Raw genomic sequence first — 19,248 nt, forward strand, 5'->3', positions numbered from 1 at the left:
CGCCACCATGCCCGGCTAATTTTTTTGTATTTTTAGTGAGACGGGGTTTCACCATGTTGACCAGGATGGTCTCGATCTCTTGACCTCGTGATCCACCTGCCTTGGCCTCCCAAAGTGCTGGGATTACAGGCGTGAGCCACCGCGCCCGGCCTGAACAGTGCCTGTTAAGGTTGCTTTGGGGAGCACTCAACACAGGACTCTCAGCTTGGATGAGGAAGATAGTCAAGTATAACTAATGCTTCCCGACTGGGTGACTGTAACTTAGGCAGTAAAAGAGCTCTGGAACTTCATAGCATACAAAGGAGTAGAAGTGTAAAATAGTGTAGTATGTTTAGAGAACTGCTAGAGGACAGTGGAAAAATAGCAGGAGCTAAAGTTTCAGAGATAAGTGGGAGGTATGTCATAAAAAGTTATATGTCATGCCAAGGAATATGAATTATACATATATAAGGCAGTGGAGAGGTATTGAAGGATATAATCAGTAAAGTCAAGTCATATTTACAATTTTAAAAATTATCTCAGGTAGCAGTGGAAAAAAATACATTATAGGAAAGAAGGAACAGTGAGAAGGTTGTCAAAAGGTGTAGGTTGAGTCCAGTGGATTTTATTTTGAGTATTAATCATCATGTTGAAAGACCTTCAGATTTTATTTTTGTTTCTTGTTGAAGCAGTGTGGATAGTACATTTCCATAGAAAATGAGACATTAGGATACTATTTGAATAAAAATAGTTAGTATTAATGTTCATTTAGAAAATCATACTAGTGGCCAGGCACTTCACTAGTGGCCAGACACGATAGCTCGCCTCCTGTACCCAGCACTTTGGGAGACTGAAGTGGGCACATCACTTGAGGTCAGGAGTTTGAGTCCAGCCTGGCCAACGTGGTAAAACCTCATCTCTACTGCAAATAGAAAAATCCTGGCGTGGTGGCAAGCACCTGTAATCCCAGCTACTTGGGAGACTGAGGCAGGAGAATTGCTTGAATCTAGGAGGCAGAGGTTGCAGTGAGCCAAGATTACGCCATTGCATTCCATCCTGGGCAACGGAGCAAGACTCTGTCTCAAATAGAAAAGTCATACTAGTTACTTTAACACAGAATTTAACATACGGGATTGGTTAAGCAGATTGTGAAGAAAACAGGAACCCTGAGATAACACACAGTAATCACCACTCGGGGCTATGGAACAACAGGATGAAGTTGGGGTTTTCAAACCTAATAGCCTAGAGGAGGAATCCCACAGAGCTTGTGGCAATACCTCTGAGGGTATGGTGAAGCTGGTTTTAGTGGTGAGGTTGTAGCCCAGAGCTGGAAACAACTGGCTGCTCCTTTCTCCTGCCTTTCACTCTTCCGATGCTAACAGGAAGGAAGCCAACTGGCTAAACAGAGAGTAATTTGCACTCTCCCAGCCCTAAGAGCCAACTAGAAGGGTAGGATTGAGGCTGAGAAAACAGCTTGCTAAGCCTTCACACATGCTATCATCAAACTATTTGCGATGAGTCATTTTCTTTATTTTCTTAAAAGTGGGGAAGGAAGGATGAGGGCAAAGGGGGAGCAAATCATTTTCAATGAGATGTATATTCAGGATTTTAGAATGAATTTGCCTGTTTTTTCTGGAAAACAGTCTATTAATTTAAAAAGTAGTACTAACCCTAAAGTTCCCCCTATCATTGACAGTTTAGATTAACTATTTGTCTACTCTTAGGACAGCAGCAGCCCTTGTGGGTTTGTTTTTTTTTTGTTTTGTTTTTTAAAATAAAGGCAAAACAAACACCTCATTCAGGGAAAACAAATTTTGATTATTTGGGTTTTAGAGCAATGGATTTAACCCAGTAAAATCAGAAAGAATAAATAATGGGCATCAGATAAGCTTGAATGATTCAAATGATAAGGGTGTCAGGGGAACTTAATTATGTGGGTGAAAGCTGAAGACCGTTACTCGAATAGATATAAAATATTATGTGTTTCTGGAATCAGGGTTCTGGTTTCTCTACGTTTGACCTGTAGATGGATAATTACTTCTAAGTAGTGGTCTTTTGCATTATAATGTAGCTAGTGGGAATGACACAAACAGCACTTAAAAACTGTAAATGTAATCTTACCTTAAAAGTTGGCTTTAATCTACGCAGATCTTTGGTTATGTGGGTGATTTTAAAAAATCAAGTTAACTATTAAAAGCCAAGTTCAAATTCCTTTTTTATTTTCAGTATCAAATTAAGTCATTAACATTTAATGTACTTCCCTGCTAAGTCCTATGATGAACATTTATTGTGGGGTGTTTACCATAGAGCCTGGCTCATGGTAAAGATTAGGAAAAGCTTGGTGAATGCCTCCTTCACAATAAAAATCATCGGAATGTTGGTCACAGTGGCTCATGACTGTAATCCCAGCACTTGGAGTGCCAAGGCAGGAGGATCACTTGAGGCTTTGAGTTTACAACCAGCCTGGTCAATATAGTAAGCTCCTGTCTCTACCAAAAAGGAGAAAAAAAAAATTGGGTCTGGTGGTGTGTGTATTTGTGGTCCCAGCTACTTGGATGGCTGAAGCAATCCTTTGAAGCTGGTGCAGTGAGCCATGATTGTGCCACTGCATCTCCAGTCTGGTCAACAGTAAGGCCTGTCTCAAAAACAATAAAGTAAAATTAAAAAAAATCATGGCGTGACTTGCAGACTATTTTAGATTAGTTGTGCATATTTGATTTTTCAAAGAGAGCTCTCAGTTTAGGAAAAGAAGTTGCTTATTTCTATTTAAAGGCACTGTAATTGAGATTTTCCCTTCTAAATATTCTGTGCCAATTTTGATTTGCTGGGATGTACTTAAGTTCAATCCTATATGAGTTGGCATTCATACTCCAGCTCCTCTTATCAACTAAGTATCATCTGCATACTTTGAAGCTTTTGAGTCTTGAGCCGGGTAAGGTGGTTTGCCACTTGTAGTCCTGGCTACTCAGGAGACTGAAGAGGGTGGCTTGCTTGAGCCCAGGAGTTAGAAGCCAGCCTGGGCAGTATAGCAAGACCTCATCTCAGGAGAAAAAAGGAAATGAAAGAAAAAGTTTGAGTCTCACCAATATCTACCTTATTAAAAATTAAAACTGGAAAATTAAATAATCACTTAAAATGTCAATTGTAAACCCATTATATGGTAACATGTAACATCTTTATGAAAAATAACTCTTCTAAAAAAAAATAGACATAGAAAATCTTGGTAATGTTTGACTTAATAGAAGAAGACAATTTCATAACTTCATATCTGCTTCTGCATTCAGTCTGTTGTGATACATTTACTGTTTTGTTGAGCCTCTTGGTAAACTTCACTATATATCCTTGTGATAAAATGAGGAAGAAAAAAATGACCATGTTAGTATTATTATGAAAATAGTTTTGGTCTTGCGAAAGGATCTTGGGTTCCCCCAAGGTTTCCTGGATAACACTTGGAGAGAGCTGCTTTAGAGCATATGTTGGCAACCAGCCCAAACCAAATCTAGAAAACCTTAAATGTTTGCACACTTTTTGTTTAAGTTCTCAATATTGGGTATGCTTTTTGTAAAATTAAGAAATTTGACACCTGCTATTGTACATCAGTGTTGTAAAAATTATCCCATAAGTTGAAGGGCTTCATTTTCCTTAACCCCTTAAGAATGGCAGTGGGGTGGAAAAGATAAAGTTATTCGTATGCTGTTGTAATGCTGCACCCTGGAATTTTGTTAAGTGTAAGACATTAGCTTGAACTGATACAGAATTTGATATGCTCAATCATTGAGTGTGATGGACCAGTGTTCTGGTCTATGAAATTTTCTGTCCTGGAAGTTGTGCTAGTATGTTAATCACTTAAATACAATGTTTAGTTCAAAGTACAACTTCTGTGAAAGAAACGGTATGTTTATGTATTCAAATGAAGCTCCTTATCTCCTCCAGGACAAGTTGGCAGACCATCACTTGGAAGAGCACCAGTCTAGACCATACTGACCTCTGGTGTTCTCTGTCCGCTAGTCTGAAATCTCATTCTACCTCTTCAATACAGTAATTTCACATAACCACTTGCAAGCAAACCAAGTCTTGCAGATAACATTCATAGAAGGGATCAGTTGCATAACAATTTATAGGGAGGAGGAGGTGGTAGAGAAGAACTTTTGAATTTGGCCCTTTGTGATTGGGTTCCTAAAGCTTGATTATGGCTTCTGGACTAGTGGGATTGAGAATTAACTCTCCACTGCCTTTTGAGGTGTGGGGCCCCCGGGCTGCTTTACCACCCCTCATTATTTTGGGATGTAATCCTGAGCATATAAATATATGGCAGAGTCTGTGATCTTTTTCCACCTGCCTTCAAAATTATTAGGGAATTTTCAGAATTTGGTGTTAATTTAGGGGGAGTAACAGGCATTTGGAAACCAGGGTTTTTTGTCCTTTGATAAATGACTAATTAGTTTTGTGACCTATAGGCAAGTCATAAATTCTCTCAGCTTGTTTTCTAGTTGTTAGAATTAAAGCTGGGCCAAGGTAAGGCAGTGAATAAGACTTCATTTCCTCAAGCTTGAAAATTGTGTCACAATACACTCAACCAGGAAGGATAGGCTATCATGGTGTAGAACATGATTTCATGAGTAATTTGCGTGTCTGTAATCTCAAACATTTGTCATTTCTTTGTCTTGGGAACCCTCAATCTTCCTTTCTAGCTATTTGAAAAAAATATATAATCAATGTTATTTCAGTAAGCTCCTTTGAAAAAATAATTAAGGAATTCAGCCAGGATACTTGAGATTCTACTAGATTTCCTGGGGCCAGTTAGGCACTTAAACATTTCACTTTGTGAGATTAGTTTCATGGAAATTGGACCTTTCAGATTTTTCTAATTACGTTATGATGTTACATTGCCTGTAAAAATAGCTGGAAGAGGCGATATCTGAGAATTTTTGAAAGACCATTTTTAGTTATGGGAAAATGAGTGATACTGTTAATCCTGTATATTATATGAGAACAAGATTCTAGTTACTATGATTTGTACTTAACCCATGTTGTCAATTTTGAAGGTGAAGCAGATTTATAGCTTTTAATTAGCTTTCTGTTTATGTTTACATATTTTGGTTTCTTTTTCACTGAGTAACAGTTAACACGGGCAAGATTGTTCTCTTTTATACCATATATAATTACTATTGTGCCTTAGAATTTAGAACTGATGATCGCATGTTATCATCTAGTTGAGAGTACATTCCTCACCCTCACGTTACTGGATTCTAACAATTAAAATTATGGTGGGCGATTTGGTCATGTTTTCTAAAATGAAGATACTAATTTCGCAGTTTTCTTTCTGTGCCTAGCAATCTAATTTTTATTCTGCTTAATTTTGATATTTTAAAGAGTTGTGTTGTGTTTGAAGACTTTCATAAACTAAAGTCTTCTAAATACCTGTGCGGATAGTTGCATTCTAGTTCAGGGTACCTTTATCTCATAAGTGTTTTCCTGTATGTGTGCTTGGATATTCTTGATATTTCATTTCATGTGATAAAATAGTATTAACATTTTCTAATTGTAAAAATATATGTTTTTAAGCCTTATGATTCTGCAGATGACTGGTCTGAGCATATTAGCTCTTCTGGGAAAAAATACTACTACAATTGTCGAACAGAAGTTTCACAATGGGAAAAACCAAAAGAGTGGCTTGAAAGGTAATTTGATTTTAATCTAATTAAACATTATTTCTCTATCTTGGTTCTACAAGTTAGTATCTTACAACATTTAACATTCTGATTTAGCTTTTTTATAATGATGCCCATCTACACTTTTTAGTTGGCAGTGGTTGATGACCCCATCATGTTTTCCATAGTTTGTCTTTATTTTTAAAAACAAAAAAATGTGGCCATTGCAGTGTCTCATGCCTGTAATCCCAGTGTTTTGGGAGGCCAAGACGGGAGGATTGCTTCAGCCCAGGAGTTTGAGGCCAGCCCTGGCAACATAGTGAGACCCTGTCTCTACAGAAACGTTAGCTGTGAGTAGTAGCATGCACCTATAGTCCCAGCTACTCAGGAGGCCGAGTTGGGAGGATTGCTTGAGCCTGAGAGGCGAAAGCTGCGGTGAGCCATGATGGTGCCACTGCACTCCAGCCTGAGCAACAGAGCAAGATGATATCTCAAAAAAAGAAAAAAATTCTAGGACAGATAGGCAACTGTCCACAAAGGCCTTGTGAAGAGTCAGTATAGTTAATATAATACTTAACTACATTTATGCATAACTTTAATAGTTTTTATAATACCATAATGTTTCTTTCATATGGAGAATGAAAACTGCTGAGCTTTGGTTATGGTATTAGTGGTATAATTTATTGGTGTAGTTTTGCTATTAGAAACATTAGTGTTCTGTTTGCTACATTCCATCTCTCACACCAGGTAAATTGTGACCATGTTCACTTCTTTTGTTTTCTATATAACATTTGCTAGGCATTTGGCCAGAGCTGTTTATTATGGAGACTCATGCTCAGATGTAATTTTTATGTGTTTATCTTATTTTTTTATTTTTTAGAGAACAGAGACAAAAAGAAGCAAACAAGATGGCAGTCAACAGCTTCCCAAAAGATAGGGACTACAGAAGGGAGGTGATGCAAGCAACAGCCACTAGTGGGTTTGCCAGTGGAAGTAGGTATTAATTTTTTTTCTTTGAAGTATATGTTTGATTTATTCCTATTTTTCAAATCTGTGTCCATCATCATCTACATATGTAAATTAAAATAAATAGAAACATATATTCTTTTATGTTGGATTTATCCCCCACCCTCCACCATTTTGATCCCTGAAAAGGGAAAAGGTAGACAGTAGAGTAGTACACATCTGTGTTTCCCATTACCAGTTACGGCTGTGATGGAGTGGAATTGCAAACAAATTAAATTTTATGTTTTGGATTGGTGTCTCTTGATCCCCCCAAACAGGAGCTTTCTCTCCCACCCAACCTCTTGTGCTTAAGTTGTGTCCTGTTAAACTAGAGACAAATCTCACTGGGTTTTAGTCTAATAATGGAATCATAGCCACGCACAGTGACATCAGAATAGCTACTGGATTTTTATATTACCAATGAGTAACTTGTTTATCCTTGTATTTGGAAATTAATTTCACCGTGATCATAGATCTATATAATATCTCTATTCTGAATTTCCACACAATTTAAAAATGTCTATTAGAAAACTTACACCATTTTGTTTAAGGTGGTCTTCATCTGTAATTCAAACTCAGTGTTCTTCTGAGGCCAAATTTTGTGCTAGGGAGACAATTTTGGATAACACACATTTGTTTTGTAATTCATACTCCCAATTTGAAGCTTTTTTAAAGGTGCTCTTTCCACTGGCTTCCCTTATCTTGAATAAAATTTACTCCTGGTGCGGTGGCTAATGCCTGCTGCAATCCCAGCCCTTTGGGAGGCCGAGATAGGAGGGTGGCTTGAGGTCAAGATTTTGAGACCAGCCTGAAGAGCATGGCAAGAACCAGTGTCGACAAAATTAAAAAATTAACCACCCAGCTATAGTCCAGCAACTTGGGAGGCTGAGGCAGGAAGTGACTTGAGCCCAGGAGTTTGGGCCTGCAGTGAGCTATGATCATGCCACTGCTCTCTAGCCTGGCAACAGACTCTGTCTCTAAAAAATTTAAATGCCACATAGATTTCTTGGGTTCCTTTTGCAATTTTGAGAAGAATTTCAAGGTGATGTTTTCTGGGAACTGTTAGACTTCAGTACTTAGAACTTCTTAGACTTTCAGTCCTGCTCCTGTAACTCAAACCAAAAAGTTGGGGGTGTGTTTGGTCTTGGAACGGATTATTGAGTTTTTCGATGGGAGAAAATATTTAAGATGAAACAGTAACAAACGTAGATCTGCAGGATTAAATTTTCAATGTTAAATTTTTAAATTAGTGAAATTATAATTCTTTAATGATAGAAAGTACTGAAGTTAGGAAATAAAAGAACATTGAATTTTGAGATGATTAGTCCCATTTCTTTTTATATCTTAATTAACTGATTTTTGTCAAGCAATTAAAAATGAGACAGGATTTCCACTTGAGGTAAATGAGTTGCACCCAGCTTGTGGGCTTTTGAACAAATTGCAGGGGAGGGAATGCATAGAAAATGAGTGACAGATAAGTGTAAAAATAACTTCTTTTTTCTTCATGAATTCAAAAGTAAGCCATATTCGTGAATGGAGATGTAAAATGTTCTAATTCCACAACCCAACAACATTTTGAAATGTATAGTTTTTTGTGTGCATATAAATATGTATATAAATTATATATGTATGTATGCCAAAAATGGGATTCTGTATTACTGTTTTTACTGTTCTTTTATTCAGTAATGTATCAGATGTTTTTATGTCCTTTTATAATTCTGAATTTGTTATGTTGATTGCATAGGTATACCTTCATTGATAAATAATCCCCTATCAGTGAATCCTTAGGAGGTTTTCAGCCTTTTCCTACTGTAAACAAGATTATGATTCATATCTGCCCACTTGTCTGATTACTGCCTTCAGTTAAATTCCTAGATAGGCAAATGATGAGTCAGTGGGTCTGTGGTTAGTTGAAATGTAGTCATGTATCACACTTTGATTTTCGGTAATGTTTGAGAGCGAACCTTAGCTGTGTTGCTTTTTTTAAAACTTTGTCAACTTAGTTATACTTCGTGTAGTAGTAATAAAGTCAGTAAGCCATTCAAGTGTTTAACTTAGTCTATCCAAAATATATTGACAGTGTTCACTTGTGTTCAGTGTAGTGGTATTTGTGTAGAGAATGGCTTAAAGCTCATTCTTGACTACCAATAAAAGAACTGTAGGGGATGTCAGAGGGACAAGGTTTGAAAAAATTTTTACATGTAACGAGATAAAGTAGATTTTAATGAGGTTTTTGGTTTTGGTTTTTTGCAATGTATTAAGTGTTTGCAAAATGCTAAAATATTTTAACCAAGGCCGGGCACGGTGGCTCATGCCTGTAATCCCAGCACTTTGGGAGGCCAAGGCAGGTGGATCACTTGAGGTCAGGAGTTTGAGACCAGCCTGGCCAACATGGCAAAACCTCGTCTCTACTAAAAATACAAAAATTAGCTGGGGGTGGTGATATGTGCCTGTAATCCCAGCCACTTGGGAGGCAGAGGTTGCAGTGAGTGAGCTGAGATAATGCTGTAGCACTTTAGCCTGAGCAACAGAGTGAGATTCTGTCTCAAAAAAAATCAAAATGTTTTAGCAGTAATATTCTCCACAACTTAATATTGAAAATTATATGGGTAAAATTTTTAGTTTGCTATTAACTGCTACTAAATTTTTTTTTATTATTGCAAACCTATGCTTTGTATGGTGATGGCTCTGTGTTTAGAGAAACCTTGCTTAGGGTTTCTCAGCAGAAGCATTGACGACATTTGGGGTGAAGTAATAGTTTGGTATGGGAGGCTTTCCTGTTTTGTAGGTGGTTGCACACCATAACTGGCCTCTCCTCACTAGATGCCAGTAGCATACCTCTCCTTTCTCCAGTCAGGAAAGGCAGAGCACCACCGTCTGGGAGGGTGGCAAACAGGCATTGCTTTAACTGTTTATCCAGAGTTGTAAGTATAGAAAGCTGTTACAGCTGTAGTTTACCCTGTTTCTGTAATGCTGTTGCCTTTTTTGTTTTTTAACTTACAACTCTTAGAAGTATCATCCTTAATTTTCATTGGAGTGCATACACTTGATACATTTTGACTAGCCATACAAAGCTGAAAGGAAGGTTTCTTGGTTGAGGAAATAAAACTTGTATATAGGGTTGGGCATGATATTATTCCTACTATGAATGCCCCTAAAGGTTGCTGTTTTAGTGGTATCCTCAGTGTAGGCAGAAACTGTAGAATAAAATTTAAAAAATTTTATGTTCATACAAGTTGATAGCTTACTGAGACATTACCATAATACAACAGATGTTTGTATTCTGTTCATTTTTGTAGATTTTTGCTTATAACACTGAATTTTATATATTAAGTCATTGTCGAAAGGCCTTATGTTTTGATGTGATTGACTTTCTGGGTAGTATTCCGGTACCTTTTGCTGTGGTGTATCATGTAATGGTTGTGTATTGACAACTTTAAAACTGACTTATAGTTTGAGTGTTCCTCCTTTGTTGTCTTGTCTTGGTCTTTACAATTGGAGGAGCTGTTAATTGGAAAAAAAAAAATAACAATAATCAACAGAGGGAGCATCACTTTAGTAAAATTATTACACATGACATTGTTGGATTTTAGGCTGTTTCTCTCCTTGGAGGTTATTTTGAGTCTTTAGTTGTTGATCGGAACGTTATAATTTAGATTGGACACTTCGAATGAACTTTAACATGATCGTTGAAAGTTTCCTTTGTACTGTTTTGTAGAATCATGGTGTTAGAATTTAAATTGTTGATAGATTTTAAACTGATTTCAGTATTTCTGAACTTAAAGTGTTTTTGTGGCTTTAAATTGAAAGGTTTGTTTTTAATATACCTAGTGATAAGTAGATTTTTCTGACTACGCTCCAGGTGTTGGACTTCTGTTTTCAGATAGCATTATGCATTATGATTTTATTACTAACTCTGGTATTTGTAGCATTATTAAAAATATTACTGATTGGTTTACTTACTGTGTTCACAGTTCATCATAACTTCAGTCATCTTAAAATGATTTCATTTAAGCCTTAGTATAAACTGCTCTCGAGGCAACTAATTAGCTACCTTAGTATTCAAAAAGACCAGGCTAATAAAGCTAATAGTCTTTTGCAGTTGAACCACTGTGAATAATTGAATTATTAAGTTCTGTGACCCATAGTGTAGAAGAATGAAGCATTTACCTTTTTTGCTTTTAAAGCTTTTTTTAAATTTTATGAGTATGGTATTATAATTCCATATGGTTTTTTTTTAATGTTTTGTTTGAACTACAGTGTGATTCTAAGGAATCCTAAAAAAATGTGTAGCCCCCTTGAAATACAAATATAGATTAATATTTATAGTTGAGGAAAAACTCCTCTTCTTCCAGTATTGCATATTTACATGCCAGTGGTAAAACTGCAGACACTAACTGGGTTTGCAGTTTATAAAAGGATATAAGTACAAGTATGTTGCTAAATTAGCTGATGTTAAAGGTAGGATTCTAACGTAATCTTTTTTCTTCCCCCTTCTGTCATTCCAACATCTGTTTTTTCGAACTGTGAACTAAAGTGGAAGACAAGCATTCCAGTGATGCCAGTAGTTTGCTCCCACAGAATATTTTGTCTCAAACAAGCAGACACAATGACAGAGACTACAGACTGCCAAGAGCAGAGACTCACAGTAGTTCTACGCCAGTACAGCACCCCATCAAACCAGTGGTTCATCCAACTGCTACCCCAAGCACTGTTCCTTCTAGTCCATTTACTCTACAGTCTGATCACCAGCCAAAGAAATCATTTGATGCTAATGGAGCATCTACTTTATCAAAACTGCCTACACCCACATCTTCTGTCCCTGCACAGAAAACAGAAAGAAAAGGTATGCCATTATTACTAGATGCTGCACGTTGAACTATAGTTTCTACGTTTCTTATATATTACATTATTTCCTTTGGCTTATAAGACTTTATTATAAATTTTTTTAAAGTCTTTTAGAATGTTTCTATGTAGAGTTAGGTCTAGAGTTAGTAATATTTAGCTTTTTTCTTTTATTTATAGCTATCCTGCCTCAGAACTGTTTCTTGCCTCTGAATTAAGTCAGGTGCTCAATTTATAACAATAATGGTTTAAGTAACTTGTCGAAGTCAAATAACTGCCCCTTTAGTTTTCTATTTTTTTGTGATAATTGTCTTGACAGTTGAGTTTATAAATCATCTGCTTTCTCTTAATATTTAATATGAATAGAGATATCTTAAAACTAATTTCTTTGTAACATTTTATTATTGGTTTCAGTTTGTGATTAAAAAATTAAGTTGTGGGTCATAAGATAAGGAGTGTTAATATCTGAATTGGAACTTAAGTCTGAAGAGTGGAAGTTAAACATTGCAACCAAAAAACTGTGTTTATCCAACTCAGTGTCAATAATCACAGCATGTTCAAAAAGTTACAGAAAAATTGTGAGAACAGCTACTTGGAAGGTGACACACAACATAAGCAGTGTGATGAGATTTGTATATACTGTTCACAATCCCAAACTTGTACTTCATAGTATGTTTTAAGAATCTAAGGAAATTAAAACATTGTCACAGGTTGACCCAGTAGCAGACCATCAGTAAGTGTTGAGGTGCTTTTAAATGTTCTGTGGGTTAGGAGAGGCTTGATTCATTAATTCACATTGATTTAATTTGTTGACAAAGGGCTCAGATAGTTAGATTTCTTTGTTTCTGGTTTCCTTTCTTCTTGAACTACAGTGTGATTTTAAAGAATCCTAAAAAAGAACTTGTAGCCCCTTTGAAATCTAGATTAATAGAGATTAATGTTTATAGTTGAGCAGAAACTGAACTATAAATAACGTGTTATTTAAAATTTCCTTATATTACATGTTATATGCATGTAATTTGAATTTTCCTTGTTATTAAACCATATACTTTAGTATATATATCATGCAGTACATAATGTGTCAGATGAATACTTGTTCCAAATGTCAAATTTGGTAAAGATGATTTGTACCAAAATTCATACATGACATGTCAGATTTTATCCTGTGACAGAATTAAGTTTGCAAAGAGAAATACTGAGGGATGAAATCTGAATTAATCCTATAGTTAATATATTTTCCATAGAACATTTTGGTTTTTTTTTTTTTTTTTAGTTCCTATAATTCTGACAATTTGCTCACAGAAAATTTTACTTAAAAAATCTTTGTCAGTTAAAATTCAGATGGTCCTTTAAAAGTATTTATCCCATTTTACCTTTGTCCATTTAACACATTTTAACTCCCTTTTGAAATTCTTTCTCTGGCTCTGTGTTACTGCTCTCCTTCAGTTTCCTAGGTGTGTTCCTTCCTGCTTCTTACATATTGGTATCTTAGCCTGTTTCTTGGTAGTCATTTTGTTACTGTCAACGACTACCAAATCTTTAGTTCTGGTTCACACTTAACTTATCTATGTACCTTCTGTAAAGTCTTAGTATTTGTTACATATCCTCAGATACAATGTGTCCCTGATTCTTCCTTTCCCACAATTTATTATTAGATTCGCTGTAATCAACAGCACTGTTCTCCCTAACTTTGCCTTATTCTTAAACATTCTCATCCACCCACCGATTGACAAATCTTGGATTCTTTGTCCTAGCACTTAATGAAATTTGATCCCTTCCCCCCTCCCCCTTCCTCCTCCCTCCCCCTTCCTCCTCCCTCCCCCTTCCTCCTCCCTCCCCCCTTCCTCCTCCCTCCCCCTCCCCCGTTCCTCCCCTCCCCTCCCCTCCCCTCCCCCTCTGTCAATTGTAAGAGTATTTTGCAGAGATTTCACTTGAAATTCAGATCATCTCTCTTTGTTAATTTATAAAAATCACTGTATTGCTCAGACTGGTCTCAAACTTTTGGCCTCAAGCAGTCTTCTGGCCTTTGACCTCCCATTGTGCTGGGATTACAGGTATGAGCCACTGTGCCTGGCCAGTCTGTCTTAAAATAATCTTCTGATTATCTTCTTACCTAGTCTACCCACTTATGGTAGCGTCATTATACAATATAAATTGAATTGTGTCAGTTCCTTGCTTAGAAACTTACAGTGGTTTTTTAATAAAGTCCATACTTTCTAGTAGATTATAGCAAGCACTTGACAGGATGGTTGCAGTCTGTTACTAGTTTGATCTCCACCTGTTTCGCCCTGAATTCTCTGTGATTCATCTGTTGCAAACTTGGACATTTCTTAGGACTTGCCATTATCTTTCCTGTCCTGAGCTTTTGCTAAATAGGACATGTTCTTTCTTTCATTGCTGTCCTATTGAATTCAGTACTCTTTCATTACAACACTTAAAACATTATAATTTCAGTTTTTTCCGTTAGATAATATCCCCTCTAGGGCTCAGCATTGTGTTTTAATGTATTTCATACTTTGTTCACCTTCTAACTCTTCCCTCCATGTAGTTTGATGCTAATTGTCTTATATTTATTTTAATTTATTCCTTAAAACAAAACTGTGAGGGAAGGTAGTGTCTCTGTCGTAGAAATGAAGAGCCTAAACATTGCCCTAGTTCAAACGTGGTGTTAGAGGCAGCTTCTCCACAACTCTGGTCTTTCCTCAAAACCATATGTAATGAAAGACATAACATATACCACATCTATGTCAATTTGGACTCTCGTAATTTAAATTTTTTGACAGAGTAGATTAGAATTTAAATTTCATGAAGTGTGTTTGCTAATCTTAAGCATTATGTGCATAATTTGTATACAGTATTCTTAAACTTGTTGAAAGAAACTTGATTACCTACCATGAAATTACCTGTTGTTTATGTAGGGGAAATTGTGAAGCCTTTCCAAGAACTTCTCCTTCTGTGTTAATTGAAGACTGTTACTGCCTTAGATAAGTTTTATAGCAGCTTTGATCTTGACATATTGTTCTCCATTTAGTCTGTTTAGAGTGTTCTCCATATTTCTGAAGTGTTCATTAGTTTGAAATATTTTTTTTCTCAATGGAGACATCCATGCTATTTAAATTAAGCTTTCTGTTGACTCTTTTCAACTTAGTGATTTTACTTGTTTAGGTTTTTCTTAACAATTAAATAATTTATATTAAGAGTTGATGACCCAAATCAGGTTGCTCTGTTGGTCTTAAGCACTAATAGTATAGTTGAACTGTGTCAAAAGATGTCAGTGTTGGAGGCTGTGAGAGCAGAGTCTGTCTTTCTTAACCACTGCTCTATTCCTAGTGCTTGACAAATACTAGGCAGTGTGTAAATACCGGTTGTAGATGGATGCCTGTACAACAGTGTGTAAATATTTGTTGTAGATGAGTGCCTGTACAACAGTGTGTAATGTTTGTTGTAGGTGGATGCTGTACGAATGGGTGTTGAGAGCTGGGGGAGCACTTGCACTGGTCATGGTTTAAAAAAGTATTTGAGGAGAAAGAAGTGTGTGTATGTGTTATGCGTCTGATTAAAGCATACGAGCAGTGAATCTGTTTGATGCCAGTCTGTCATTTGAGAGAAAGAACCTAAGTTGAACTCAATGTTTGTGCCTGCTTGAATGGTCAGAAGAGCAGAGAAAGCTGCAGAGCTCTTTACGCCTGCGGAGAACAGTCTTGATGTTAGGTAGAGTGAAACAAGGGAGTGAGGTGACCCCGTTTAGATCTATATTTTTTTGTTAGGGTAACATTTGACCATCTATGTACGATCACTTTACTGGATAACCCTATAACAAATAGAGAAATTCGGATACACCAAAAAAATATAAAACTGAATTTTATCAGTTGGCACCCCAGTGGCCATTTTAGGCCTGCTCTAACTCTACCATCTTTTCCAGATTTGTGCAAAGACAAAATAGGAGACATGGGTCCTTGTTGTTTGCTATGACTAGGTTAAGTTTCAGGAGAGTTTAAACTTTTTTCAACAAGTTCCTTATTTAATAATTGAGAATTACTATTTATTAGCAGAGATAAATTTGAAAACAAAGTGGTCACAGAGTTAGACCTATTTAGTAACCTCAAGCTAGCTCTCAGTGTGGACATGTGTAAATAGTCACATGCTCATATGCTGGTGCCATATGCAAGGGACAGTAGACTAGTCCAGGACAGACTAGTCGTACTAGTACGAGATGTGACTCAGTCACTTGAGGTAAAAGTCCCTTCTGTTTTCATGCTGTCTGTAGACTAAAGGGCAATTGCATGAACCCATAAACCTCAGTATGTGTTAAAGCTAGGCTCCTATAGCTGACATAGATGGTCACTAACTGGCAGTGGTAGTGGACCAACTTCAGCACTCAGTTGTTTTGCTTAATCTTTTTAAAATAATTTTTAGAAAGATTGGCCACGGCTATTCAAATAGTTATTGAATAATCGAATACATTAGTGTAGGAATATAGTCTTAGTCGATAAGCTTAAGTTTAGTCAACTTACTGATAAAAAGAATATTAGGAAATATTATTTGTAATTTGACAGTAAGGAAGATGTTCATCAAGACCCAAAATGGATTTGTCCTTTTAAAAATTAATATATTTGACTACATAAAAGACATTTTAAATTTCCTTGTGGAAAGTAAAATAAACAAAAGTTGAAAGATAAATATCAGATAGGAGAAGATAACCTGCAGCATATTTGCAAGAGTCATTAAAGATACATTAATTCATACAAAGCAGTATGAAAAAGACAATCCAGTAGAACAGTGGACATAGACTATGAACAGAAAATTAGAAAGGGCAGTTGCACCATATATAAAAATTGACTGAGAATGGATCAAAGACCTAAAGTTAAGAACTAAAACATTAAGACTTAGAAGAAAACAAAATCTTCATGGTATTGGATTTGGTCATGGGTTCTTGAAATAGGATACCAAAGCGCAGGCAACAAAGAAAAAAATAGACACACTGAACTAAAAACTCGTGCATCAAAGAGAGTGAAAATGCAATTCATAGAATGCAAGAAAATATTTATAATATATGTGATAAGGGATGAATGACAATATGTAGAAGTCCAACTCAACAACCTAAAACAACCGAGTTCATAAATGGGCAAAGGACTTGAATAAACATTTCTGCAAAGAAGACATTTTGGTGGCCAGTAAGCACATGAAAAGGTAACTCAACCTCATTAGTCATTAAGGAAATGCAAGTCAAAAATCATAATGAAATATCACTTAATACCCATTAGGATGACTATTACAATTAAAAAATGGAAGGAAGTAACAGGTATTTTGAAGGCTGTGGAAGAATTGAAACCCTTGTACATTGTTGGTGGGAACATAAAATGCAGCATCTCTGGAATATAGTTTGGCAGTTCCTCAAACAGTTAAACATAGAATTACGTGTACGATCCAGCAATTCCATTTCTAGATATATACTCAAACATGCTTATATGCATGTGTTCCTAGTAGTTATGCACAATAGACAAACATTACTTAGAAACAAGTGTTTGTCAACAGATGAAAGGATACATTGTGATACGTAGACATAACAATACCATATTCATTCTTCAAAGGGAGTGACATTCTGATACATGCTACATGTATGAACCTTGAGACTATTACATGAAATGAAATAAGGTAGACACAGAAGGACTCATATTTTATGATTCCACATGTACAAGGGTACCTAGAAGGGGCAAATTGGTAGAAAATAGAATAGTAGTTTCCAGGGACTGGTGAGTGGTACCCAGGGTGGGAGTGGGTGTTAAGTTTCTGTTTGGGAAGATGAAAATGTTCTGGAGATGTATAGTGGTGATAGTTGCACAGAAATGTGGATGTGTTTAAAAGTATACACAGAATACTTATAAGAATAAGTATTCTTGTACAATGGTTAAAATAGTAAATTCTTATAAAATGGTTAAAATATTAAATTTGATGCTGTGTATACTTTACCAGGATGAAAACCATGCAAGAGAAAGATTGCCAGTACATGCTGAAAGTTAACTTTACTATGAGGACATTTTTTACTCTTAAGATGAGTGTCAACAATTGAATGTTGGGAAGTAGAGTATGTGGGAGTGTGTAAGTGGGTCCTTCTAGCATGGGATGTCACTTTAGCAAAGTCTATTAGAATCTGATTAGCTTTTGTATGTATTAACATGAAGATTTTCTCAGTTGAATAAAAAAGTTGAAAAAAGATACCTTTATTATAAAGCATCAACATATTTATGTGCATTTATAAATGCGTTGAGTGCTAGAAAGATGAATAAAAATACTCATGGATTTAAAAATTAAATGAAAATCACACTAAGATTTATAATAGGTGTTCTCACCTACCTGCTTTGTTTTTTTCCTGCTACACTTACATACCTCTTCATAATCTGCTCTGTGTCTCCCATGTAATACCACTACTGCAAAATAAAGCAGGCTGCCTTTATAGCAGTAATTTGAGTTTCACACATTCCCATGTCCTGCTTAGTATTACAGCGGCTGTCAAGACACCTCAGGAAAGTAATGATTAGAAATACACTTATTACCAGTGTCATTTAGATCTTACTGTATATTGAAAAGGAGTTGAGATACCAGAAAAAAAGGTCCGACATAACGTTTGACTTCATGCTCTTACAGTGGTTTGCAAGAGTACCTATAAGAAGAGTTGAAGTGATAATATTTTAAACCCTAGAAAGAGGTTATAGCAACAGATTTTTATGCGTGTAGTCTTTGGTAGGTTGGTCACCTTACTCCCCACCCACCCATCAACCCGCGCACCCTCAGCCCCAGCAGAATTTGGAAAAACAAGGGAATAATTTATAAATAGAAAGCATTAAGCAAGGTTTTGTCTCTTGAATATACACAATTTAAAATCAAATGGTGACATTTACGGCACATATCAAATAATTGGTTAGAGATACACAAGTCACAGAAATGTCAAATGGGAGAGTCAGGCAAAGTTTAAAATAGCTTAGGAAGAGATCGTACAATATCCTTTAAAAGATCATAGGCACACACAAGTCAACACTAGAGCTAAAACCAGACATTATTCCATTGCCAAAGACTGATTATGAAAGACCATTTAAAGCAGGAGTGTCCAATCTTTCGGCTTCCCTGGGCCGCATTGGAAGAAGAACTGTTTTGGGCCACACATAAATACACTAATGGTAGCTGATGAGCTTTTAAAAGAAATCGCATGTTTTAAGAAAGTTTACAGATTTGTGTCAGGCCACATTCAAACCCGTCTCAGGCAGCATGTGGACCATGGGTCACGGGTTGGACAAGCTTGCTTTCTAGTAGCCTAGGTTTTTTTAGTGCTTGGATAAGTTTGCATTCAAGCAATGAGAGTAGAGTAGGGCTGATATTCTTAAAGAACAGAAAAATGTGTTGAACTGATTTTGTAATGAGAAACACTACATTCTGTCTTTTATGTAAGTTCATTCTTTATGCTTAGTAGCTATTTTCAAAGATGCACATTTTGTTTATGTTCAGTTGGATGTAAACATGTAAAATGTTATAAGCATATTAGCCTCACATCCTTACAAATTAGCTTAAAAGGTTTCAGACAAATGAAAGTGTTAATTACAATTAGATATTTGTATACTAAAAGTACACTGATTTTTAAAAATTATTCCAAAGTTTTTTTGCCTTGTGTTTAGAAAAGTGTAAATTCAAGTGCCTTGAGTTATTTTATAAGACTATTTAAAGTAAGTTTAAGTTAAATTTGTCTCTCTATACTGTTAAGCTTCATGAATATAGC

General features: G+C 36.0%; 1 protein-coding gene across 26 annotated transcripts in view; it reads left to right on the forward strand.

Moving 5' to 3' along the window:
- WAC (WW domain containing adaptor with coiled-coil) overlaps positions 1–19,248 on the forward strand; it is an 89,867-nt gene that overhangs the window by 54,711 nt on the left and 15,908 nt on the right. For 14 of the 26 annotated variants that reach the window (XM_002750170.7, XM_035307015.3, XM_035307017.3 and 11 more), the window contains exons 5-7: positions 5,545–5,660; positions 6,511–6,623; positions 11,173–11,481. In XM_002750170.7, coding sequence (XP_002750216.2) covers positions 5,545–5,660; positions 6,511–6,623; positions 11,173–11,481 — 538 coding nt within the window. The remainder of the gene's footprint in view (positions 1–5,544; positions 5,661–6,510; positions 6,624–11,172; positions 11,482–19,248) is intronic. The other 12 variants (XM_035307018.3, XM_035307020.3, XM_078329690.1 and 9 more) reach the window with 1 other exon arrangement.

Source organism: Callithrix jacchus, chromosome 7, assembly GCF_049354715.1.
Source record: "Callithrix jacchus isolate 240 chromosome 7, calJac240_pri, whole genome shotgun sequence".
Classification (NCBI taxonomy): domain Eukaryota; kingdom Metazoa; phylum Chordata; class Mammalia; order Primates; family Cebidae; genus Callithrix; species Callithrix jacchus.